A 27,554-nucleotide genomic window follows, 5' to 3' on the forward strand; every position below is an offset into this window, starting at 1 on the left:
CGCAGGCGTACTTTACCTGCCCTGTTGAGGGCAGCATAAAGTACTGCAGTGCGCAGGCGCCGGGCCTCTCTGACCTTTCCCGGGACCTGCGCACTGCAGCACTTTGCTCTGCTCTCAACAGGGCAGATAAAGTACACCTGCGCAGGAAACGCGGCAGGAAGGAAAGAAGTCATCATATGAAGATGGGAGGTGCTGGACCCGCACCGCGAGGCCCATCGGACCGGACCACATCGGGACTGCCCCTGGGTCAATATAATATAACCTGTTTTTCTTATCTTTCAGGTGACATAGGGGGCTTATCTACAGCATTACAGAATGCTGTAGATAAGCCCCTGATGCCGGTGGCCTTAGCTCATAGGCGAATTTTGGGGTCACAGATTCCCTTTAAAACTAATCCAACATTCTGAACATAAAGCATTGGTATTACTTACCTGGTAGAGCAAAAAAAGGAAAATCCAGCTTCCAAAAAAATTCCAAATTTATTGTGAATAAAACATGAAGTCCAGTAGGATGAATTCACATGAAAATGAGTAACAGATTACGCGTTTCGAACAACAGCTTGTTCTTTCTCAAAGCTACTCAGCATTGGTAACAACATGGTTATATATCAGCCCCAACCAATGAAAATTGATTACCAATCACATGACACATAGTGACTCACAAAGTTTAAAATCACAGAGAAGATAAATATCTGGAGGATATACAAAGAGAAAAATAAAAACCAAACAAAGAAATGAAAGAACAAATTAAGAAATACAAGTTACATACAAGGGTAAACTCTAGTAGTGGAACATAATCTCCTTTCGAGCATTTAGACCTGCAGGGTGACAGGTATTCAAGCAGAATATCCAGTACGCTTCACTAGTCATTAAGCGTCTTTTGACATCTCCTCCTCTTGCCAGCGATGTAAGTTTCTCAATGCCGATCACTTGCAGAGATGCCGTATTACTTTGATAACAGGAGACGAAGTGCTTGGATGCAAATGACATGGAGCGATTAGCACTAGTGGAGATAAGAATGTCAGTAATATGCTCTGAAAAACGAATTTTCAGCATTCGGGTGGTGCAACCTATATAGCTCAAATTGCATGCTGCACATGTGTGATGTCATGGGTGATGGAAAAGAAGGCTTCTCCCCTATGTGACATCTCTGATGTTTACTAGCAGTTGATTTCCAGGTAAAATATTTCCCACATTAAGAAAATGAAAAAGCCTTCTCCTCTGTGTGACCGCTTTGATGTCTAACAAGACTATCTTTCCGGTTAAAACATTTCCCACATTCTGAACAGGAAAATGGCTTCTCCCCTGTGTGAGTTCTCTGGTGACAAACAAGATGAGATTTTTTGTTAAAACATTTCCCACATTCTAAACAGGAAAATGGCTTCTCCCCTGTGTGAGTTCTCTGGTGACTAACAAGAGCATTTTTCCAGTTAAAACATTTCCCGCATTCTGAACATGAAAATGGCTTCTCTCCTGTGTGAGTTCTCAGGTGACCAATAAGAGATTTTTTCCAGTTAAAACACTTCCCACATTCTGAACATGAAAATGGCTTCTCCCTTGTGTGAGCTTTCCGGTGGTTAACACAATCTGATTTATCTGCAAAACATTTCCCACATTCTGAACAGAAAAATGACTTATTTGCTTTAGAAGCAGTTTGTTTTTCAATGCCTGTTTTGTGACTTTGATTTTCCTTAGTAGTCGGTAATGAATCAGAAGATGGAACCTGTTTCATAGGATCAGATGACAGATCTTTGCTGTGAATGGATGATGGTATAGCTGAAGTAACAGCAATCAAGTCAGTTGTATCTTGTAGGAACTCAAGATCATCAGATTTAAAAACTGAAGATGTCCGCAGTCTCTCTGATCTCCTGGTACAGTCATCTGCTAAGATAAAACATTATCATTTTTTATGTTCAATCTATTTTATTAAACATTTTTGAAACAAAAAATATATGAAAAATGATAATATATAGAATTATAGAAAATATCTACCATTCAAAATGAGAATACCACTTTTAACAGTAAATCAAACATACCATGGTAGACAATAACAATAACCATATGGCGAACGCCAACAAGGTATTCAAAGAAAGGAAGTATCCTCTATATTATGTAGAAGAAAGACATAGGATAAGAAAAAGAGGGAAAGACAAGGGAAGAAAAAAAAAGGGGTCATGGATAAAGGAGTCCTTAAAATCATATACAGTGCCTTGCGAAAGTATTCGGCTCCCTGGAACTTTTCAACCTTTTCCACATATGCTTCAAACATAAAGATACCAAATGTAAATTTTTGGTAAAGAATCAACAACAAGTGGAACACAATAGAGAAGTTGAATGAAATTTATTGGTTATTTTAAATTTTTGTGGAAATTCAAAAACTGAAAAGTGGGGCGTGCAATATTATTTGGCCCCTTTACTTTCAGTGCAGCCGTCTCACTCCAGAAGTTCATTGTGGATCTCTGAATGATCCAATGTTGTCCTTAATGCCTAATGATGGTAAATATAATCCACCTGTGTGTAATCAAGTCTCTGTATAAATGCACCTGCTCTGTAATCTACTAAGACCCGGCCGTCCCTCTAAACTTTCATCTCAAACATCCAGAAGACTGATCAGAGATGCAGCCAAGAGGCCCATGATCACTCTGGATGAACTGCAGAGATCTACAGCTGAGGTGGGACAGTCTGTCCATAGGACAATAATCAGTCATACAATGCACAAATCTGGCCTTTATGGAAGAGTGGCAAGAAGAAAGCCATTTCTCAAAGATATCCATAAAAAGTGTTGTTTAAAGTTTGCAACAAGCCACCTGGGAGACACAGCAAACATGTCTAAGAAGGTGCTCTGGTCAGATTAAATCAAAATCAAACTTTTTGTCAAAAATGCCAAACGATATGTTTGGTGTAAAGGCAACACAGCTCATCACCCTGAACACACCATCCCCACTGTCAAACATCGTGGTGGCAGCATCATGGTTTGGACCTGCTTTTCTTCAGCAGGGACAGGGAAGATGGTTAAAATTGATGGGAAGATGGATGGAGCCAAATACAGGACCATTCTTGAAGAAAACCTGTAGTCATGCTTTGTTGAGAGGGGACGGGAATGTTACCCCTTTTGGGAATTATCTAAGGGAAATAGGATGGATATATTTATGGCGGGTACGTAATGTTGATAAATATATTTATTCCTGCTATTCGGTGACGTACGGCTCTCTGTCTCGTATAGATGTAGCTTTGGGAAACGAAGGGATGAATAACCTAATACAAGAGGTGGAGTACAGGCCTAGAGTATTATCCGATCATAGCCCAGTATTGGTATCATTACAATTGGCTAATCAGGGTAAATTAGGGGGTGGGATGGAAAATTTAACCTTCCTGGTTACAGCTTTTGGATATGGAAAAGGTGGGGGAGGAACTAGCGGAATTTTTTAGGATAAATGAAGGGAGTGCAGGGAGTCACGTAGTATGGGATACTGTGAGGCCGTAGCTAAGAGGAATCCTATTTCGGGACATTTCAAGGCATAAAACCAGGTCTAAAAACCAAGATAAAGCTGTGATGGAGTAATTGAAGTCAGCAGAGGAAGCATTATGCACTCAATGTACAAGGGACACGCAAAACCGAATGAAGGCAGCGCAGGCAGAGGTCAATCAACTGCATATGCGCAAAGCAGAAGTGTTGAGAGTATTTCAAAAAGGAACCTTTTACTCAGAGGGGGAAAAGATGGGACATTTGCTCTCATTAGTGGCCTCTGCGCAGCGGGATTCTTCTCTTGTCTATTCCATAAAATCAGAGGAGGGAAAAGTGGTTACTCAGGGGAAACAAATTTTAGAAGTCTTTCAGGAATTTTATAGTGAATTATATTCCTCTAGGGTGCAAAAGGATTAAGAGAAGTTAAATAGATATTTGGAAGAGGTCAATTTGCCTAGAGTAAGTAAAGAGGATTGTGAGTGGATGGATAAACCGCTTGGGGGGGAAGAATTGAAGGCGGCTCTGGTAGATGTGGTGGGGGCAGGGCTCCGGGGACAGATGGCACTCTGGCAGAGGTTTATAAAATTCTTAATGCAGAATTAATCACCAAATTGGAACGGGTATTTAATGAGTCATTGGTAAGGGGATTGTTGCCTCCATCAATGAGAGAGGCCATTGATGTGGCCATCCCTAAAGCTGACAAAGACCCACAGTTGCCAGAGTCTTATAGACCAATTTCACTCCTAATGGTAGACATAAAGATTTTGGCAAAAGTCTTGGCGAACAGACTGACCCAAGTGATTGATAAATTGATTCATCCAGACCAATCTGGCTTTATGCCCAATAAATCTACGGCAATCAACTTAAGAAGACTATATTTAAATATGCAAATTCCTGCTGATAATGCAGGTAAGAGAGCAGTGGTGTCTTTAGATGCCCACAAAGCTTTTGACTGTGTTGAGTGGAATTACTCGTGGTCGGTGCTGGAACGCCCGGGGTTTGGGCCCAAATTTATCTCTTGGGTGAAGATGCTGTACTCCGCTCCAACTGCAAAAATTAGAGTTAATAATAAATTGTCAGAGAGCTTCTCATTGTTTAGAAGTACTAGACAGGTACTAGACAGGGGTGTCCGCTGTCCCCGTTGCTTTTCGCTTTAGCTGTAGAGCCGTTGGCTGCTAAAATAAGAGGAGCACAAGAGGTGAAGGGCTTTATTTATGGTATTAAGGAGGAAAAAGTGGCCTTATATGCGAATGATATCTTGCTATTCTTGGAGGATTCGGAGGGGACCCTTAGCAACGTGGTGGCTATAATTGAGGAATATGGGAAGTTTTTGTGACTCATGATTAATTGGGACAAATCATGTATTATGTTGATATATGGGGACAATGATGGTAAAGGAGAGAGGGAAATATCTACAAAATTGAAGGTGGTTCATAAATTTAAATACGGAGGGATTCATATTGCCCTTCCTCTAACAAGTTTTGAGGAACTAAATTTAAGCCCGCTATTGCAAAAAATACGTATTAAAATTTTGTCATGGAATAAATTACACTTGTCGGTAGTTGGTAGGGTGAATCTTTTGAAGATGATTGTAATGCCACAACTACTCTACGTGCTGCATAATTCCCCCATCTGGATTCCACAGTGTAGATTTTGCAGGATTAATTCTCTGTTTAGTGAATTAATATGGGGGGGAAAGAGGCCCAGGTTCAAACAGGAAATACTTCAGAGGCCCAAAACGGAGGGTGGGGGTTGGCGATCCCTAATCCCTGGCTATATTTCTTAGCGGCACAGTGTGAACATCTCAAAGATTGGGGGGAGGAGTCAGAGAGGGTTCAAACACCTAATAAAATAACAATAAAGGTCACCGTGCTACCCTATATAAAATAGGATGTGTGAAAAATTGATATATTGTATTACTTTTCTCTGACATATGATCGTGATTGTCAACATCTGGCAGAGACTGATAATCAGATTATTCATTGCAGACTGGTTACGCATTTACTGCTGCACTTTTTATAACTTAGCCTCTGGAAACGGCCCTTTTAAATTTTTCACACATCCTATTTTATATAAGGTAGCGTGGTGACCTTTATTGTTATTTTGTTTGCCTCTCCCAGCATTGACAGACTGAGCGCAGCAGCTGCCTAGGCACCTGCAGCTGTACCTATATTACATTCTGCTTTTCTCAGGGAGCGCCGGTGTGCTTTATAATATTTTACAGACACCTAATAGCCTGAGGTTCTTGCTAAAGACGGAGGCATTATGTGAAAGTCTGGAAGGGGGGCATTTTAGGAAGGTAGGCTCTCAGTATTGCACTATTAATTTAATCCATAGGGAGTGGGAAAAAGTGAAGCATATCAGGGGGGTGAACGGCCTCACTAGATTCTCACCTATATGGGACAACATGTATTTGCAAGAATTTAGGCAGATGAAGGGTTTTTGTTCCTCGAAAGAGGCAGGTATTGGATGGATGGGTCAGCTGGTTAGTCAGGGCAGCCTTAAAACGTTTGAGGCGCTGCAGGAAGAATTCCAGTGATCACGGTTTGAACTGTATCAATATAACCGGATTTCCCATGCATATCAGGCACAAAGTAGAAGGAGGCCCATAGTGTTGCAAGTAGATCTTATGTTGGATTTTATCCTTAAGAACAGTTGCACGAAGGGGGTGATATCGGAGGTAAACGGGTATCTTCTATTTGCTTTTCTTGTTAAACATCCTATTAAGACTAGAGGGAAATGGGAAACTGAACTGGGAGTGATTGATAATGATAGATTGGAATTGATTTTAGAATATGTGCCTAAGATTTCCTGCAGGAAAGAAATATATCTTGGTACCGTGTTAGCCAGTGGATAGAAAAATATTTAGAATTGAGAGTCCTCAGTGGTTGATACCTTTTAATGGCTAACTGAAAAGATGGTAACAAATTGCAAGCTTTCGAGACTACACAGATTTCCTGGGAAGTTATCGCAGTTATTTGTAATTCATAGGGCCTATAGAAGACCTCAAAGGTTATTCAAAGCTGGATTGAGGCCTAACTCCGAATGCCCGAGGTGTTCACATTCTCAGGCGGGCATACTGCATATGTTGTGGCATTGTCCCAGAATGTCTTCCTTTTGGATAGTATTAAACCCTATTGAATTGGTGTATAGATGCATTGTCCCTAGAAACCCATTGATATGCATATTGGGATACGTGGAGGAAATTACAACGGCTAATATGACCAAAATAGTAATTGCAAGATTATTATTCATCGCAAGAAAGTTGATTGCTAAATTTTGGATCAGAGAGGACCCCAGACAAGATGAGACTTTCTTATACAGACGGATCATATACTTCTACTGGAAAGAAGTATTTACACTAAGATAAATAAGTTGGATCTCTTCTACAAGATATGGCAACCATGGATTGACTGGAGCTAATGTGTTGAATGGAAGTATGTGGATATATAAGACTCTCAGGAAATACGAATGCTCGATATTTAACTAAGTATACAATGCAAGGAACATTGGCGGTTTACGTTATGGTCTCTAAGGGTAGGGGGGAGAGAGGAATAGGGGGTGGGGATTTTTTTCACTTTTAAAATGTTACTTGAGTTAAAATAATGTAATGAGAATTACTTGGAATATCCTGTCATTTCTAATAAAAATTTATCTGATTAAAAGAAAAAAGTTAAAGGGGCCGAATAATATTGCATGCCCCACTTTTCCGTTTTTGAATTTCCACAAAAATTTAAAATAACCATTAAATTTCGTTCAACTTCACAATTGTGTTCCACTTGTTGTTGATTCTTCACCAAAAATGTACATTTGGTATCTTTATGTTTGAAGCATGATATATGGGAAAAGGTTGAAAAGTTCCAGGGGGCCGAATACCTTCGCAAAGCACTGTATATCATATTAATGTGCAAATTCTTATGTAACTGTAAAAGTCAGCGGAACAAATTATGGAAATCAGGTGAGTCCTGAAATAATATCCATCAACTCCAAATCCTTCTAAATTTATCGTTTGTTCCATTGCAGTCTGCAGACAGCTCCTCCTGTCTACACAGGTTGACCATTTCCTTATACCAGTTTAATATGTCAGAAAGGTTTGTAAGTTTCAAAAACCGCAGGATTACCATTTTGTACTGCTGTTAGACAAAACGGAAGAATTTTATTACTTTATAGTTCTTCTCTTGTGCAATCCCAGCGCTAGCAAGTTTATGAGTGAAGAGAAACCCTCTTTCCCAATCCTGAGGAGACAAGCTTATCCCCAAGTCTCTCTCCCATGCCTGTTGAAATGTTAACTTCTCGGCTTCCCCCTCTCAGCTCAAGCCTTCATAACTCACTGATATAGCATGTGGCGGCCTATTTTCTTCTAAGAACAATTTCTCAAAAAGGTGCCGTTTGAAATCAAAATTTTATCAAAATTATGTGCCACTAGGAAAGATTGTAATTGCAAGTATTCAAACCACCTAATTTTCTCATTTGGAAACTGAGCCTGTATAGAGACAAAAGAAGGCAGCTCCCCGTCTTCTAGCACCTGAAACAATTGGGTGTCCTCCACTGCCCTCCGACCGAGAAAAGATCTGTTCAAGTATCCAGGGAGAAAGGATGGATTGAAAAACATTGATGTAAGTGGGCTAATATTCCTATCTGGGAACCCCTTCTTTCTCAGAGTGCGCCATATTTTAAGTGTGTCTCTAGTTAAATTACAATTGACTATAGTCAATGATTACCCAGAACACCACGGCAGATGTCTTAAAGGGACATCCAAAGTCTCCGGTTCCACCCCCACTCATTGTTTAGCGTCAGCTTGAAAGTGCCAGTCTAGAATCCTAAGTAATGCAGTAGCCTGGAAGTACCTCCTAAAATTGGGAAGACCAACACCACTTATAGATTTAGGTTGAGAAAGGGTCTGTATGCTTATGCAAGGTTGAAGTTTACCCCATATGAATTTGGTGAACACTCAATTATTATTTTTTAATAAAATATCCTTGAGTTTTATAGTTTTGAACATTTCTACTTAAACTGTCCATAAAAATGGAAAGCTATGTAAAAAACTTTAATTATTTAGCAAAACAATGACAGTTCACAGTCTAATAGAAAACCTTTTTGGATGAACCAGTAGTGCATGGTGTTCAACTGTTTGTTCATTCTGCCTCCAAAATATCGAACAAAAGAAACCAATCAATGTTATGTAGGGGAAAATAATACTAATTCTCATCTCACAAAAGTCCCCACTGAGGTCCATCAGCTGTCAATGGAAAAACAGAGGTTCCCACACCATTAATGGTTCAAATTCTGTTGAAAAGCAACAGGTTTTCTATAAACCAATCCAGCAAAATCCTCTCTCACTTCTGAGTATAGCAGAGTGCTCAAACAACATTTAGGATCCCTGTATTTAGCAATATTATATAGTGAGAAGAATCCACTTAATTTGCGGTGTGTGTGTCTCCTGGAGCACAGTCTGTCACTATGTGTTGGGTAATAAAATGGCAAATGTGTAATTTTCACTCTCCAACATCCACTGCATGTTAATTTCCAGAAAGTGGCTGTGGAGTCAAAATATTCACTCCTCCTACACACGTGGTCAAAATTGTTGGTACCCCATATTTAAAGACAAAAATTCCCACAAAAGGTCACAGAAATAACTTGAATCTGACAAAAGTAATAATAAAAAATCTATGAAAATGAATGGATGAAAGTCAGACATTGCTTTTCAACCATGCTTGCACAGAATTAAACAAAAAATAAAACTCATGAAATAGGCCTGGACAGAAATGATGGTACCCTTAACTTAATATTTTGCTGCATAACCTTTTGAGGCAATCACTGCACTGAAACGATTCCTGTAACTATCAATGAGACTTCTGCACCTCTCGACAGGTATTTTGGCCCACTCCTCAAGAGCAAACTGCTCCAGTTGTTTCGTGTTTGAAGGTTGCCTTTTCCAGACGGCATGTTTCAGCTCTTTCCAAAGATGCTCAATAGGATTAAGGTTAGGGCTCATAGAAGGCCACTTCAGAATAGTCCAATGTTTTCATCTTAGCCATTCTTGGGTGTTTTTAGCTATGTGTTTTGGGTCATTATCCTGATGCAAGACCCATGACATGCGACTGAGACCAAGCTTTATTACACTAGACAGCACATTTCCCTCTAGAATCCCTTGATAGTCTTAAGATTTCATTGTACCGTACACAGATTCTAGACACCCTGTGTCAGATGCAGCAGAGCAGACCAAGAACATAACAGAGCCTCCTCCATGTTTCACAGTAAGGACAGTGTTCTTTTCTTGATATGCTTCATTTTTCCGTCTGTGAACATAGAGCTGATGTCCCTTGCCAAAAAGTTCCATTTTTGTCTCATCTGTCCATAGGACATTCTCCCAAGCTTTGTGGCTTGTCAACATTTAGTTTGGCAAATTACAGTCTTTCTGTTTTATGATTTTCTTTCAACAATGGTGTCCTGCTTGGTCATCTCCCATGAAGTCCACTTTGGCTCATACAACGACGGATGGTGCAATCTGACACTGATGTTCCTTGAGCTTGAAGTTCACCTTTAATCTGTTTAGAAGTTTTTCTGGGCTCTTTAGTTACCATTCGTATTATCCGTCTCTTTGATTTGTCATCAATTTTCATCCTGTGGCCACGTCCAGGTAGGTGGGCTACAGTCCTATGGATCTTAAATTTCTGAATAATATGTGCAACTGTAGTCACAGGAACATCAAGCTGCTTGGAGATGGTCTTATAACTTTTACCTTTAAAATATTTGTCTATTATTTTCTTTCTAATCTCCTATGGCAACTCTTTCCTTTGCTTCCACTGGTCCATTTTGAGTGTGATACACACCATGTCCCCAAACAGCACACTGAGTATCTGTAGCCGTATATATACTGTATTGTTCGGATTATAAGACGCTCCGGATTATACGACGCACCCCAAATTTTGAGGAGAAAAATAAGAAAAAATATTTTTTAATTAAATGGAGGTGCTTCTTATAATCCTTGTATTTTATTGCTTACTGGGGTTGGTGGCTGTGGTGAAGCAGGGTCCAAGGGACGCTGCTGGAGGAGGCAGGAGTGGGGTGATGCTGCAGGCAGGGATGAGGGGGGACTCCGATGTACGGCGCACTGCTGCGGGGGTCTTATGCTGCTGTGGGGGTCTTGTGCTGCTGTCGGGTGTCTCTGGTTGCCCGGCGGTTGCTGGCCAGTGCTGCAGGTATCTCCGGTGCCCAGCGGTGCTGCACGGGTGTCCGGCGCTGCCCGGGGCTCTGCCAACATTTTGTAGTAGGCCAGAGCCCCGGCACTTCCCCGGTTCCATGTGCAGTGGTCTCCAGAAATATGACAAGATGGTGATGTTGGGACCAAGATCTAAAATATCATCTCTCGAGATCTCAATCCCGAGATCACAATCTGCGCATGCGCCGCCTCCCGTGTCGGCCATATTTCTGGAGAGCGGCCAGCAATGGCCGGGCACCTGGAGACACCTGAACACCCCCTCATCCCAGCCTGCGGCTTACACCCACGGTATAGGTAAGGCATGTATGCTTTCTAAGACGCACCCCCACTTTGTGAATAATTCCAAAGTGATCACCACATAAAGTTGTCACATGTCAGATTTTAAAAATGGGGCCTGATTAAGAACACAAAACTGGCTGCGAGAAGACATTAAATCAGAGTATTTTGGACACTACTGTAATCAAAAACTGTGACTATAGAGAATAACAAATCTACTGAAATGATCAAACTCAACAGTCTCCATCAGTAATAAATGAGTAACTAGTGGTGAAACCTCTCTCGGGTAATTAGAGGACGGGGCTCGGTGACTTCACAATCTAATCTATTGTAAAGGCCAATATTTTCTGTCAGATGAGTTTCAAGAAGAAATATTACACATTTAAAGAACTGTGTATAATAGTGCAGAGCTGAGAAGTCTTAAAGGGAACCTGTCAGCAGGATTGTGCACAGTAACCTACAGACACTGTCAGGTCGGTGCCGTTATACTGATTACACTGATACCTGGTGATGAAATCCGTCTTGTGGTTGTTGTTTAATCTGTATTTGTAGTTTTCAGTTAATGAGATTCTCTTGCTCTGGGCTGTGGGCGAGGCTTTATAATAATAATAATCATCTTTATTTATATAGCGCCAACATATTCCGCAGCGCTTTACAGTTTAACAGCTTCAATCATAACAGTCATAAGTAAGAATGTTAACAATACAATAATTAAAGCAACACAAGACGACCCTGCTCATGAGAGCTTACAATCTACAATGAGGTGGGGGAGACACAAAGTACAGGTGTGTATTTACAATTACGGTATGTCTTTACAACGATGGTCCAACCATCTTCAGGGAGTGGGGGATAGATGGAGATAGTGAATGGGCTACACACAAACAAAATAACTGATTAGGGAACATGATAGGCTGCTCTGAACAAATGTGTTTTGAGGGAGCACCTAAAACTAAGGCGATCACTATGTGGTGATCTGATTACATATGCATCTGTATTGGCCTATGATAGGTCACTGCTCCTACAGTGACCTGCCCCCCCATTTTTACATAATGCATATAATATTGTTGATATAATACCTATAATATTGTGACTATTGTGAGGCTTAGAAAAAAATTATATCCAGCAAAATGTCACCGGAGGTGGCAGCGCATGCGCAGTAGCATCTATACGTAAGAGATAGATGATACTGAACAGGCGCTGCCAGTGTCATTAAGTTGGATGTAAATTTTGTTGTCTAAGCCTCACAATAGACACAATATTATATGCATTATATAAAAATGGGGGTCAGGTCACTGAAGGATCAGTGACCTGTCATAGGCCAATGCAGATGAATACGTAAGCAGATCACAATGAAAAACCCCACCCACAGCCCCACTATCAGCCCCACCCCACAGCACAACAATCTCATTATCTGAAAACTACAAATAAAGATTAAACAACAATCACAAGACGGATTTCATCACCAGGTATCAATGTAATCAGTATAACGGCGCTGACCTGACACTGTCTGTAGGTTACTGTGCACAATCCTGCTGACAGGTTCACTTTAAATTTAAATCTTAGGCATTTGGAAGAGGCGATGGAGAGCTTCTTTTTTTTTTTTTTTTTTTTTCAAGACTATCAGGGAGATACAAATATAAGAGAAACTCCGGCACACTATAAGTCCAAAGGGAATTTTTATTGATCAAAATGGAATTTCCAAAAAACAAAAAGAGATCGTTCTGTATACTTTGATGGGACATACGGTATATAATTTTTCAACGTTTCGGCTAAAGAGCCTTTCTCAAGAGATGTCCGTTTGCTGGTATGCAGAACTAGGCAGGGAAATCCACTTATCCAGGTGTCACCAATGAGAAACGCATCTAATACAGATGGCCGGGGAACTGTGACCGCTGTGTGAGAGGCACGAATGTCATGACTCTTATATTTGACTGTCTTTTTCTCCTGAGCACCTCCTATTAGTGAGCACCTTCCTCATCGTGATTATATCAGGGAGATACAGACTCACATATCACAATCAAACTATTATCTACTATATAATTGTCTAAGGCTCACTTCCTTCTTTCTGTCTGTCCCGGATATTCATTGGTCGCGGCCTCTGTCTGTCATGGAAATCCAAGTGGCTGATTGGTCGTGGTAAAACGCTCACGACCATTGCCACGACCAATCAGCGACGGGCACAGTCCGGCGGCAAAATGGCCGCTCCTTCCTCCCCGCAGTCAGTGCCCGCTCCATACTCCCCTCCAGTCAGCCCTCACACAGGCAGCGTTAATGGACCGCGTTATGCCGCTGTATAACGCACTCCATTAACGCAGCTATTAATCCTGTGTGACCAACTTTTTACTATTGATGATGCATATGCAGCATCAATAGTAAAAAGATCTAATTTTACAAATAATAATAATGAAAAAAAAGCTTATTCTCACCCTCCGACGTGGCGTTGTCCTCGGCAGGGCAGGCGGCAGGTTCCGGTGCCAAGGATGCTATGCGAGAAGGACCTTCCATGACGTCACGGTCATGTGACCGTGACGTCATCACAGGTCCTGCGCTTATACCAACCCTGGGACGGGAAGCTGCCGCGTGCACCGCACACAGGCGCCAGGACTTCAATTGGCCTTCGGAAGGTGAGTATATGTTTATTTTTTATTTTAAGTCTTTTTTAACCATGCATATAGTACCCACATTGCTGTATACTACATGGGCTGTTACATACTGCGTGGGCTGCGTTATATACTACATGACTGCTATGTACTACGTGGGCAGTGTTATATACTGTGTGGGCTGCGTTATATACTACATGGCTGCTATATACTATCTGGGCAGTGTAATATACTATGTGGGCAATGTTATATACTGCGTGGGCTGCGTTATATATTATATGGCTGCTATATACTACATGGGCAGTGTTATATACTGTGTGGGCTGCGTTATATACTACATGGCTGCTATATACCCCCTGAGGAAGTGTCTGGTATAGACACGAAACGTACGTCGGGGTCACCCGCCATCATTTGGGGCTCATTACCATCTGAGTAGTGTTGTGCACTGGGCCTGGTAAGTTTTGCCCTTAATTTATGATACAGTCCCTTTAATCTGCGGATCTCCAGCTGGGCTTGATCTATGTTGATTTACCCTGACTTTTTTTTTTGCCTTACTTTTGGCTTTAAACCTTGCTATAGAGCTCCCGCTGCTGCTGTGGATCCCCGCATTGTTATACAATACTTGGGCTTTATTTATTGTGCCTTATATTTGGCTCTACTTACCTAGCACATGGACAAGTATTCAAATGTAAATCAGATAGATGTACTACCTCTGAACTCCCATGTGCACCTCACTACTGTATGTACTTCCGTGTCCTTGTCCTGATTGACAATTTTATTATATGTGTTTTTCTTTGATTTTTTTTAAATAAATGTTGTACTTTCTTACTTATTTATTGGTTACTCCAGTTTTTCTCCTATTTATATGGCTGCTATATACTACGTGGGCAGTGTTATATACTATGTGGGCAGTGTTATATACTGCGTGGGCTGCGTTATATACAGTACTGCATGGCTGCTATATACTACCTGGCCAGTGTTAGATACTATGTGGGCAGTGTTATATACTGTGTGGGCTGCGTTATATACTGCATGGCTGCTATATACTATGTGGCCAATGTTATATACTATGTGGGCAATGTTATATACTGTGTGGGCTGTGTTATATACTGTTTGGCCTGTGTTATATACTGCGTGACCACTGTTATATACTGCATGTGCTACGTTATATACTACATGGCTGCTATATACTACGTGGGCAGTGTTATATACTGTGTGGGCTGCGTTATATACTACATGGCTGCTATATACTATGTGGGCAGTGTTATGTACTATGAGGGCAGTGTTATATACTGTGTGGGCTGTGTTATATACTGCATGGCTGCTATATACTACGTGGCCAGTGTTATATACTATGTGGGCAATGTTACAGTCATGGCCAAAAGTATTAACACCCCTGCAATTCTGTCAGATAATATTCATTTTCTTCCTGAAAATGATTGCAATCACAAATTCTTTGGTATTATTATCTTCATTTAATTTGTCTTAAATGAAAAAAACACAAAAAGAATTGTCCTAAAGCCAAATTGGATATAATTCCACACCAAACATAAAAAAGTGGGTGGACAAAAGTATTGGCACCGTTCGAAAAATCATGTGATGCTTCCCTAATTTGTGTAATTAACAGCACCTGTAACTTACCTGTGGCACCTAACAGGTGTTGGCAATAACTAAATCACACTTGCAGCCAGTTGACATGGATTAAAGTTGACTCAACCTCTGTCCTGTGTCCTTGTGTGTACCACATTGAGCATGGAGAAAAGAAAGAAGACCAAAGAACTGTCTGAGGATTTGAGAAACCAAATTGTGAGGAAGCATGAGCAATCTCAAGGCTACAAGTCCATCTCCAAAGACCTGAATGTTCCTGTGTCTACCGTGCGCAGTGTCATCAAGAAGTTTAAAGCCCATGGCACTGTGGCTAACCTCCCTAGATGTGGACGGAAAAGAAAAATTGACATGAGATTTTAACACAAGATTGTGCGGATGTTGGATAAAGAACCTCGACTAACATCCAAACAAGTTCAAGCTGCCCTACAGTCCGAGGGTACAACAGTGTCAACCCGTACTATCCGTCGGCATCTGAATGAAAAGGGACTGTATTGTAGGAGACCCAGGAAGACCCCACTTCTTACCCCGAGACATAAAAAAGCCTGGTTGGAGTTTGCCAAAACTTACCTGAAAAAGCCTAAAACGTTTTGGAAGAATGTTCTCTGGTCAGATGAGACAAAAGTAGAGCTTTTTGGGCAAAGGCATCAACATAGAGTTTACAGGAGAAAAAAATAGGCATTCAAAGAAAAGAACACGGTCCCTACAGTCAATCATGGTGGAGGTTGCCTGATGTTTTGGGGTTGCTTTGCTGCCTCTGGCACTGGACTGTTTGACCGGGTGCATGGCTTTATGAAGTCTGAAGGCTACCAACAAATTTTGCAGCATAATGTAGGGCCCAGTGTGAGAATGCTGGGTCTCCCTCAGAGGTCATGGGTCTTCCAGCAGGACAATGACCCAAAACACACTTCAAAAAGCACTAGAAAATGGTTTGAGAGAAAGCACTGGAGACTTCTAAGGTGGCCAGCAATGAGTCCAGACCTGAATCCCATAGAACACCTGTGGAGAGATCTAAACATGGCAGTTTGGAGAAGGCACCCTTCAAATATCAGGGACCTGGAGCAGTTTGCCAAAGAAGAATGGTCTAAAATTCCAGCAGAGCATTGTAAGAAACTCATTGATGGTTACCGGAAGCGGTTGGTCGCAGTTATTTTGGCTAAAGGTTGTGCAACCAAGTATTAGGCTGAGGGTGCCAATACTTTTGTCTGGCCCATTTTTGGAGTTTTGTGTGAAATAATCAATGTTTTGCTTTTTGCTTCATTCTCTTTTGTGTTTTTTCATTTAAGACAAATTAAATGAAGATAATAATACCAAAGAATTTGTGATTGCAATCATTTTCAGGAAGAAACTGAGTATTATCTGACAGAATTGCAGGGGTGTTAATACTTTTGGCCATGACTGTATATACTGCGTGGGCTGTGTTATATACTGCGTGGCCACTGTTATATACTGCTTGGCCTCTATTAACGCATCGGGTATTCAAGAATATGTCGTGGCCTGTGCTATATACTATGTGGCTGCTATATACATACATATTCTAGAATACCCGATGCGTTAGAATCGGGCCACCATCTAGTACAGAATAAAGAGGTAAAAAAAAGACATAGAATAAAAAATATGTTACATTCCCAACAACAATGTATGTACGAGGGGAGAACTCCAACAGTAATCCGGAGTTGCACTCATTTATGGTGGACCATTGGAGCTACTATGAGTCCTGACCAGAAGAGTAGAGAAAATAATATTGCTCCCCATTTCAGGAGAGATTGTGCAGTAATCTGAATTCCTTCGGATCAAAAACATAATGGAATTTATGACGTGGAGTGAATCCATGAAACCAGGACTCGAGCCAACACATCTCCTGCAGGCGTGAATAAATGTATATTAAAGCCATCAGCCACGCACAGCTTAGAGATATATCATGGCACATGTGTAATGGTTATCACAATCCTCCTTGAAATTAGTTTTTAAAACAAATTGAAAAGTCATGTTGTCGATCATAAAAGCAAAGTTTGGCCAGAATGACTGGACCTGGTCTTGTAGGGACCATATGAGCACATTCAGCAGCACAGAAGGGAGAGAAGGTAGATTCATCCAATAAGATATCAGCGTTCTAGGAAGCCAACAGCATCGTTACCCTCCACTTGCTCTTACAGGCCCATTATAATATTTTTCTTCAAGTGATTTTCTAACTTATTAGCACATTCTATGTACACTGTCATTTGGTTTTATAGTTCACAGATCTGGGCTGGTAACAGTCAGATTCTTCTAATCCCAGAGGGTAGGTGGATCCTCCAGGTTGTAAGTTCTATAGAAAAGGGCTTTCAATGACCAAAGTCATTTTAAAAGTTTTGATTGGAGGATAATGTGGTCTAGAGGCAAAATGGCGATCATGGTAATACAGCCGGACTACACAAACGATAAAGCAGCCATATCCGGTGACTAAGAAGAATCTGTGACTTCTCTGTATTTAGTGGTTACTACTCACCTGGGTAGTCATATGTAGGAATCTCCTCTTTACACCATACATCACCCCTCACATATGTCCCTGTAGAATTAATATACGTAAGATCTTCACCCTGAAACAAATATTGTATAAGTCACAGACAGACAGACAGAGAAGTCACATCTATGATCAGCTCTAATCCTGCCATCCCCACCGTTCTCATCACACAAGTATAAAACATATAAGACTGGTGGATAAAACAAGACTGAGCACAAGACCTTCACAGCAGTCTACACATCATAGGAGAGATCTCATGGCACCTTCTCTCCATCTACCTGATGATCCTGAGGAACTTTGGGATGTTCTTGTTTACAGTCCTCTGGAAGAAGAGGAAGGCGAGATCTCTCTGGTGTTGTTCTCTTACTAGATACATCTGAAGGAAACAAATACAGGAATGGGACTAAATTAATTCTTTACATACGGATAATTATAGGCCGTTTGTATTTAGTCCTGTCTATTACCTGGTGATGTGAGGGGCTGGGGAACCTCCATCATGACGTCCTTGTACAGATCTTTGTGGCCTTCTAAATACTCCCACTCCTCCATGGAGAAATACACGGTGACATCCTGACATCTTATAGGAACCTGACACATACAATGATACCGTCATTCCCCCGATCCCTTCTTACTATATAATGTCCCAGCATTCCCAGCAGTGTCACCTCTCCAGTCAGCAGCTCAATCATCTTGTAGGTGAGTTCTAGGATCTTCTGGTCATTGATGTCCTTATGTATCAGGGGGTGACGTGGATGCCCCGTGATTGGGCTCAGTTGTCTTCCCCATCCCTCAGACCCAGGGTCCTGACAGCGATCACTAGAGGTTTTCTTCACTACTGTGTAATCCTGGTTATGGAGAGACACATTAATAAATCTCACTACAGACATTGCCAGAGTCCTCACCTCTCCAGTTCTGTCCATCTGTTATTCCGATAGATAAGAATGATGTAATGTGACGTTATCAGAATCTCTCACCTCTCCAGTAAGCCGGAAGAGTATCTCTAGGGTGAGGTGTAATATCCTCTCGGCCATCTTGTCTCTGTCCATATTCATCCTTGATGGGTAAATCAGAAAAATTCTCTTATATAGAAGATCTTCACTGAGAGGATCCGATATTGTAGAGACCTGAATGAGAAGAAGATGAGCCGATGTAACATCATAAGAATCCTGTGTAATAATACAATTACTAGATATAATAAGGGAAACATATGAGGAGATTTATTATTTTACAGTATTTAGTTTTCTTCATTACATCTACTAATAAAACCTATATATTTTAGGCCACAAACAACAAGTAGTTTCTTCCTTGGAGTCGGCAGCTGAATACGTTTCTCATAGACTCATCTTCCATAACGCTAATTCTCGTCTCATTTACCGACACTGGAATCGGCATTAGCAATACTGCAGGAGATATTCATTACACGTGACAGGAGAAATAACTACTTCATGATGAGGACGACATCTTCATCTTCTACTATGGCTCTAGAAACATATTTGTCCAGATTCGGTCACTGACTCCATCACCACCGGCCGTCTATATGAAGGTTTCACGTCTTCCCCGCACTGTAATCTTCTATCACGTTACATCTCAGGTCTGATTCACACACAGAAGTTGGAGGCTTTTAGAAAAGATATTTTTGTAAGAACAACAAGAGAGGAGATATTTGATAGCAATGTCTCCATGTACAGTGTTATATTTTCTTTTTATATTATGTTGTGTTTTTTTTTTAGCATCTTCTTGTAGGTTTCCATATATTACACGAAAAACAGAAAGTGGCTATATGGTATCAAGAATGGGGATAAGTGAGTTATTATCTAGTGGTTTGGGTGGTAGAATATTGTGTGTGGGTTATCTCATATTATCATAATGTGTTTGAAGGTTGGCGGTACCGTAAGAACATTATACTGTGTGGGGGCCCTGTGCCATGAGACCATGAGAGGGTCATGTCACACATCAAACTTATTGAGAATTCCACAAGAAAAACAATGGTGTGAATGGCCTAAATAACTCATGAAAGAATAAAGTTATGTTAAAAGCAAGCACGTAGAAAAAAGAAAGATTAAAGCCAGCTCACAGATCCTGAAGAGAAGCACGGAACCAGTCCTGATGAGACGTGGAAATGTATGAAAGAAAAAACGAATATTCCAGCTTCCTCTTGATAAAATGTAAAACTTTAACCCAAATGGTTAAAATAGCAGTACATGCTCCTGGGACCCACCATAAACCCCGTGAGGAAAAGCGACGCGTTTCGACTGCAGCAGCAGTCTTTATCCAAGCTAGTCTATCCGGTATTGACACCGGTATAAAATGACCCAAATACCAATGAAATGTCTTGCACAGATCACATGATCAAAAGGTCCTGAAATGTGAATGCTAAAATCAAGAAAAACATATACAATTTAACGCAATAAGGCAAAAATCTACAAAATGTACTGAATTACACACCATAAAAATAAAAAAACAACATTAAATGAACACATGCTGCAATATGACGGATATTAATAGTGAAACATAATTTCGTTTTTACGATTGAGGCCGTCAGGAAACCTGGTGCCCAATATGAAAATCCAGTAAGCCTCACGGGTAAGTAAAAGTCTATGCATATCACTGCCGCGATGTGGTTTAATTACCCTTTCTATGCTAGTGACCCGAAAAGATGAAATGTCACGTGAATGGTGATCAACAAAATGTTTGGCTGCAGAAGAAATATTGCGATTGGTGTTCCTTATGTTGGAAATATCATACAAATGCTCCGAAATACGATTTTTTAATTTGCAAATGGTGCAACCTACATAGGATTTACTGCATGCAACACAATCGATTTTATACACTACAAAACGTGTATTGCAATTAATGAACCCTTGTATGTGAAAAATATTTGTATTATTATGATCACTGAAAGATTTAGTTATAATCATGTGTCTACAGGTGGAACAATTAAGGACGTTACATTTGTAACTGCCTTTACAGCTTAGCCAAGTTGTTTGCGGTTTACCCGAGACAAACATGCTGGGTGACAAGATATTCCCCAAAGTGGGTGCTCTCCTGGCTACAATATTACATCCCCCCTGCAGGATCCTAGCAAGAATTGGATCCTCATACAGAATCGGAATAGATTTGTTAATGAGAGCTTTAATATCATTAAATTGTGGGCTGTACTGTAAGCAAACAAAAGGTTTACCAACACGTTGGTTAGTGACTGAATTGATATTTTTATTAATATTATTGTTTTTTGTATCATTAATTGCTCGTGATGCGGTAAGATCTTCTTGATTTTTTTGAGAAACTATGTTAAGGGCTCTATTTAACATCCAATTGGGATAACCGCGTTTATTAAATTTAATACACGATTTGGCCAGATCATCTTTGAGGGCATTGTTGTTGTTGCAATTCCTTTTTAACCTTGTAAACTCCCCAACAGGAATCGATCGAACAGTGTGTTTCGGATGACTACTGTTTGCGTGCAGGATGGTGTTACCTGCTAATGGCTTAGAATGGGTTTGAGTTCAGATCAATTGGTTAACGACACCTGTGAGCTCCAAATCAAGAAAATAAATTTTAGATGTCTCATGAACAAAAGTAAACCTGATATTATACTCATTACTATTGATATAAGAAATAAAATCTTGTATGGCAGATACATCGCCCCTCCAAATAATGAGCGTATCGTCGATGTATCTGCTATGCCATGAAATAAAAGATGAAAAATGGTGGGAAACGGAAAACAGAAAATGATATTCCCAAAACGCCATAACTAAATTCGCCAAAGAAGGTGAAAATTTGGCCCCCATTGCCACACCCGTAAAAGCAAGCACACCATTGCTTTTTTATGAAATTCTCAATAAGTTTGATGGGTCACATGACCCTGTTCCCATTGGAAAAAATAAAGTTGGATCCAAAATAGCCGACTTCAAAATGGCCGCCATGGTCACCACCCATCTTGAAACGTTTTCCCCCTCCCATATACTAATGTGCCACAAACAGGAAGTTGATATCACCAACCATTCCCATTTTATTAAGTGTATCCATATACTGTAAGTGGCCCACCCTGTAGATCTATCTACCTATCTATAGATCTATCTATTATCTATCGATCTATCTATCTATCTGTGTGTAAACTTTTTTTCAATGGAGTATGTAAATGAAGAGGTTAGACAAGAAATTACATCACAATTCTTTTTTTTGCTAAATAATACATCTTTATTTAACTTACAAAAACACATGAAAAACGCATCAAATTTTTTTCCTGCGTTTTCTGCCAAGAGAGGAAGAATCTGAGCCGAAAATTCCACAGGCAAATCCACAACGTGTGCACATACCCTTGGTCGGACCCCATCATATAAAAATCTTTTTTTCTGCTATTTTCCACCCCAAAATTTGGGGTGCGTCTTATAGTACGAAAAATACAGTAGTTTTAGAGAACAAAAATTGCACATAATAGTTTCATACGTAGTGAGGTAGCGTGTTACTGTAGCAGATGTCACGGTATTTGGTGATGTCGGAATTTGTTTTTAAGAAAAAAAATGTACAAGTACCTGTACACATAGGGAGGTAGCGTCTTTCTTTTGCACAAAAAAAGGTAATCGCCGGGTAATTTCTAGTGCATTAGGGGAGCATACATCACATTGCTGGTGACGTTCATTTTTCTATTGCAAACAAATTATTATTTGCGTTGTAAATTTTAGCGAGTGCATTAGGGGAGCATGCATTGCATTGTTCGTGACATCTTTTCTTTTGTAAAAAAAAAAATGTTTGCATTGGGTAAATTTTTAGGTAGTGCATTAAGGGAGCATATGTTGCATTGTTGATGACGTCCGTTTTTCTTTTGCAGAAAAAAAAGAATAGTTAGTGCCAGGTAAATTTATAGGGAGGACATTAGTGTAGTGAAAGTCTCTAATTGTTTTATACAAACTTTTTTTTTACATCTATTTTTTTCTTCTAAGTGCTTCTTCTAAATTTTTTCTATCTACTTTTTATAATAGTATCCTATACACAAGCCCCACACATTACACGTGTAAAGCACCGTTACACACATATTCCTGGGGTTTTGAAAGAAAAAAACAAAAATGGCCCATTCATCAAGACGGTATTCACCAGAGGAGGCATATGCTTTCCTTGCCTCCAACACAGATTCAGCCAGTGAAGAAGATCCCACATTTATTTTGTCCTCCTCCTTCTCAATTAGTTAGGAAGGACCCCTGGTAAGGTGCCCTAGGACCCAGCCAACCCCTCCAACAATCAATCCCACATAGATTGCACTCCCTGAAAATTATCAGCCAGTCATTCTGGATTTCAGGAGCAGCTCAGGAATCCAGTTTGACACCACTGGCCTCACTGAAATTGACTTATTAAAATTCTTTTTCAGTGAGGAAATAATAAATCTTATGGTGGCCCCGACAAACTTGCATGCCCATCTATTTTTCACCCAAAATCCCACGCCATCAAACGCCAGCTGGACCCCTGTAAATGCAGCAGAGATGATAACATTTTGGGGAAATGTGCTGCACATGGCCATAATCCTCCGAAAACTAGAGCTTTGGCGATACTGGAATAGTGATATTCTCTACAGTACACCCATATTCTGTATGGACACGATTTGAACAGATCCAAAAATGATTGCATTATAATGACAATGCACAGTGTCCTCCCTGAGACGATCCGAACTTTGATTGTCTATATAAAATTAGGCCAGTAGTTGAACACTTCCTCAGAAAATTTGCTGAAGCGTACAACCTCCAAAGGATCATCGCTATATATGAATGTCTGGTTAATTTCAAAGGGAGGCTAATATTTCAACAATACCTGCCCAGTAAGAGGGCCAGGTATGGAATTAAACTATACAAACTATGCGAAAGTACTCTAGGATACCCCCACAGATTTAGGATCTACAAGGCAAAGGACACCCAGATTAACCCCCCTGAATGCCATCCTGTGCTGGGGCGAGTGTGAAAATTGTGTGGGAATTGCTGCACCCACTGCTGGATAAGGGTTATTACCTCTACATTGATAACTTTCCCACCAGCATCCCACTCTACAAGGCCCTCTCTGTCAGAAGTACAGTTGCACGCGGCACCATGTGAAAAAATCAGAGAGGCCCGCCTAAGCCGCTAATTGGGCAAACGCAGAGAAAAGTCAAAAGCAGAGGACAGTGCAGCAACATCATGCTGGTGGTCAAGTTTAAGGACAAAAGGGATGTACTAATCTTCACCACCATACACCGTGACAACAGCTCCCTTGTCACTGTTCGTGGTACCACAACACAAACAAGTCCCAAAGCCAGATTGTAACAGATCAGGTCCTCCAACCATACAGTGCCATGCGAAAAGCTAAAGTATGGTACAAAAAATTGGCTGTGCACATTGTATAGATGGCACCTTACAATGTTTTTGTGCTGTTCAAATATGCAGGCAATACGGGGACCTTCCTTCAGTTTCAGGAGGAAGTCATCAAGGTCTTAATGTTTGGCACTCAGGTAAGTAAGGGTTCCGGTAATTCTGAAACTGACAGTGCCCTTAATGTCCCAGGACAACATTTTCCAGGATCGGTTCCCCAAACTGCGAAGAAAGGAAGATCACAAAAACTGTGCAGAGTATGCTCCAAGAGGGGAATCTGAAAGCCCTGGCATTTGATGGCCGTAACTTATATACGCCAAAACTGGTGACAGGTTCCCTTTAAGGGCTGCATTATACTATAGAGGCTGCCTATTGGGTGTGGATTATATTAGGGGCTGCATTATGCTATAGAGTCTGCCTATGGGGGGTGCATTATATTAGGGACTGCATTATGCTATTGAGTCTGCCTAGGGAGGGTGCATTTTATTAAGGACTGCAATGTACTATAGAGGCTATCTATGGGTGGGCTGCAGTATACTATAGAGGCTGCCTATGGGTGGGCTGCAGTATACTATAGAGGCTGCCTATGGGGGGCTGCATTATACTATAGAATCTGCCTATGGAGGGCTGCAGTATATTATAGAGGCTGCATGTGGGGGGCTGCATTATACTATAGAATCTGTCTATGGGGAGTGCATTATACTGTATGGAGTCTGCCTATGGGGAGTGCATTATACAATCTAGAGTAGACCTATGGGGAGTGCATTATACTATATTTAGGACGATCTGGTGCATTATACTATATGGAGGCTATCTAGGGGGCCATCATACAGTGTGGAGATTACAGAGTTGGAGCTATCAAACAGTTTGGTGGATACTAAACAGTCAGCATATGTACAGTGAGGGGGTCAGACTGTGTATAAGAGAGCATCATACTGTGTATTGGGGAGCTGTACAGGGGGAGACTCAGGACATTAATGTAAAGTGGGCACTTATTGTTATAGGGGAACTCAGGTTACTGTGACTGTCAAAAGGGCACACAGGGCATTATTACTTTCTAGGGGGCAAAATGTGGGCACTGTTTTCTGGAGCACTTGCGCCTGGCATTACTGTATTCTAGAGGGGTGCTTTAGAATTTAGAGGACACAGAGAACAACCCAGAAGGTGCAGTAATAGGGACACATACGGCAGCAGCGGCTCAGTATTGGGGTATCAGGTGCAGTAATAGGGTCACATACGGCAGCAGCGGCTCAGTATTGGGGTATCAGGTGCAGTAATAGGGTCACATACGGCAGCAGCGGCTCAGTATTGGGGTATCAGGTGCAGTAATAGGGTCACATACGGCAGCAGCGGCTCAGTATTGGGGTATCAGGTGCAGTAATAGGGACACATACGGCAGCAGCGGCTCAGTATTGGGGTATCAGGTGCAGTAATAGGGACACATACGGCAGCAGCGGCTCAGTATTGGGGTATCAAGTGCAGTAATAGGGACACATACGGCAGAAGCGGCTCAGTATTGGGGTATCAGGTGCAGTAATAGGGTCACATACGGCAGCAGCGGCTCAATATTGGGGCATCAGCAGGATAACGAAGTTGTGCAGGTTGGGAATAGATAGTAACATAGTAACATAGTAACATAGTTAGTAAGGCCGAAAAAAGACATTTGTCCATCCAGTTCAGCCTATATTCCATCATAATAAATCCCCAGATCTACGTCCTTCTACAGAACCTAATTGTATGATACAATATTGTTCTGCTCCAGGAAGACATCCAGGCCTCTCTTGAACCCCTCGACTGAGTTCGCCATCACCACCTCCTCAGGCAAGCAATTCCAGATTCTCACTGCCCTAACAGTAAAGAATCCTCTTCTATGTTGGTGGAAAAACCTTCTCTCCTCCAGACGCAAAGAATGCCCCCTTGTGCCCGTCACCTTCCTTGGTATAAACAGATCCTCAGCGAGATATTTGTATTGTCCCCTTATATACTTATACATGGTTATTAGATCGCCCCTCAGTCGTCTTTTTTCTAGACTAAATAATCCTAATTTCGCTAATCTATCTGGGTATTGTAGTTCTCCCATCCCCTTTATTAATTTTGTTGCCCTCCTTTGTACTCTCTCTAGTTCCATTATATCCTTCCTGAGCACCGGTGCCCAAAACTGGACACAGTACTCCATGTGCGGTCTAACTAGGGATTTGTACAGAGGCAGTATAATGCTCTCATCATGTGTATCCAGACCTCTTTTAATGCACCCCATGATCCTGTTTGCCTTGGCAGCTGCTGCCTGGCACTGGCTGCTCCAGGTAAGTTTATCATTAACTAGGATCCCCAAGTCCTTCTCCCTGTCAGATTTACCCAGTGGTTTCCCATTCAGTGTGTAATGGTGACATGGATTCCTTCTTCCCATGTGTATAACCTTACATTTATCATTGTTAAACCTCATCTGCCACCTTTCAGCCCAAGTTTCCATCTTATCCAGATCCATCTGTAGCAGAATACTATCTTCTCTTGTATTAACTGCTTTACATAGTTTTGTATCATCTGCAAATATCGATATTTTACTGTGTAAACCTTCTACCAGATCATTAATGAATATGTTGAAGAGAACAGGTCCCAATACTGACCCCTGCGGTACCCCACTGGTCACAGCGACCCAGTTAGAGACTATACCATTTATAACCACCCTCTGCTTTCTATCACTAAGCCAGTTACTAACCCATTTACACACATTTTCCCCCAGACCAAGCATTCTCATTTTGTGTACCAACCTCTTGTGCGGCACGGTATCAAACGCTTTGGAAAAATCGAGATATACCACGTCCAATGACTCACCGTGGTCCAGCCTATAGCTTACCTCTTCATAAAAACTGATTAGATTGGTTTGACAGGAGCGATTTCTCATAAACCCATGCTGATATGGAGTTAAACAGTTATTCTCATTGAGATAATCCAGAATAACATCCCTCAGAAACCCTTCAAATATTTTACCAACAATAGAGGTTAGACTTACTGGCCTATAATTTGTGATGGTGATAGGGCTGAAAATAAAAGATGTGAAATGTGTCTTTGTTGTATTCTTCTGTCGAGTCCTGGCTGGAGAAGTCGTCATGTCGGTCTGGGCCAGATGGAAAAGACGGGAAAAGTGAACGATTCCATCAGAAAGAACGTCAGCGGTAAGTCACCATCTGTAACTGTGCTGTGATCTCTTATATGTTCTGTAGGACTGGGATCTACCACTGACCATATGGCGGTTATATCACGGTCTTTATGTTCAGTAACAGGGCGGTCATCTGCTGAGGTTCTCCTCCACTATTAGGGGGCGTCATCCAGTTGTAATCAAGGTTACCGGGTTAGGGGCCCACTCAGAAGCTTCGCCCCCCCGAACCAAAACCCTAGCTACGCCTCTGCGTTACATCACTGTTCACACCACACAGAGACCCCAAAAGTGCCTCAGTGCTGAAGGGGTTAATGTCCCCCACACCTAGTAATGGGGAGTCACCAGCACCTACCTCCACCCGCAGAGCCGCACTCCACATATATGGCTTTTCTGT

At 41.2% G+C, this 27,554-nt stretch overlaps 1 protein-coding gene across 2 annotated transcripts; it reads right to left on the reverse strand.

The window, feature by feature from the left end:
• Positions 1–460: 460 nt before the first annotated feature.
• On the reverse strand, positions 461–27,554 carry LOC138663554 (oocyte zinc finger protein XlCOF8.4-like). 2 transcript variants are annotated; one of them, XM_069749797.1, is made up of 7 exons: positions 27,513–27,554; positions 18,646–18,795; positions 18,337–18,516; positions 18,136–18,259; positions 17,950–18,047; positions 17,657–17,747; positions 461–1,880 (listed from the first exon to the last, which is right to left on the reverse strand). In XM_069749797.1, the coding sequence occupies exons 1-7, from the start codon at positions 27,537–27,539 to the stop codon at positions 1,195–1,197; spliced, it is 1,356 nt and encodes a 451-aa protein (XP_069605898.1). In that variant the 5' UTR covers positions 27,540–27,554; the 3' UTR covers positions 461–1,194. The 2 variants fall into 2 exon arrangements, with proteins under 2 accessions (XP_069605898.1, XP_069605897.1); XM_069749796.1 differs by having other exon boundaries at positions 461–1,883.

The sequence above is a fragment of the Ranitomeya imitator genome, chromosome 2 (assembly GCF_032444005.1).
Source record: "Ranitomeya imitator isolate aRanImi1 chromosome 2, aRanImi1.pri, whole genome shotgun sequence".
In the NCBI taxonomy this organism is placed as follows: Eukaryota; Metazoa; Chordata; class Amphibia; order Anura; family Dendrobatidae; genus Ranitomeya; species Ranitomeya imitator.

Bases quoted from the DNA above. Each gene is read 5' to 3' on its own strand.
- LOC138663554 (XM_069749796.1), bottom strand. From the start codon at position 27,539: ATGTGGAGTGCGGCTCTGCGGGTGGAG. The intron at 18,796-27,512 runs GTAGGTGCTGGT...CTTCTCATTCAG, and splicing joins GTGCGGCTCTGCGGGTGGAG to GTCTCTACAATATCGGATCC. The intron at 1,884-17,656 runs GTGAGTAGTAAC...GTTTTATCTTAG, and splicing joins TCCTACATATGACTACCCAG to CAGATGACTGTACCAGGAGA.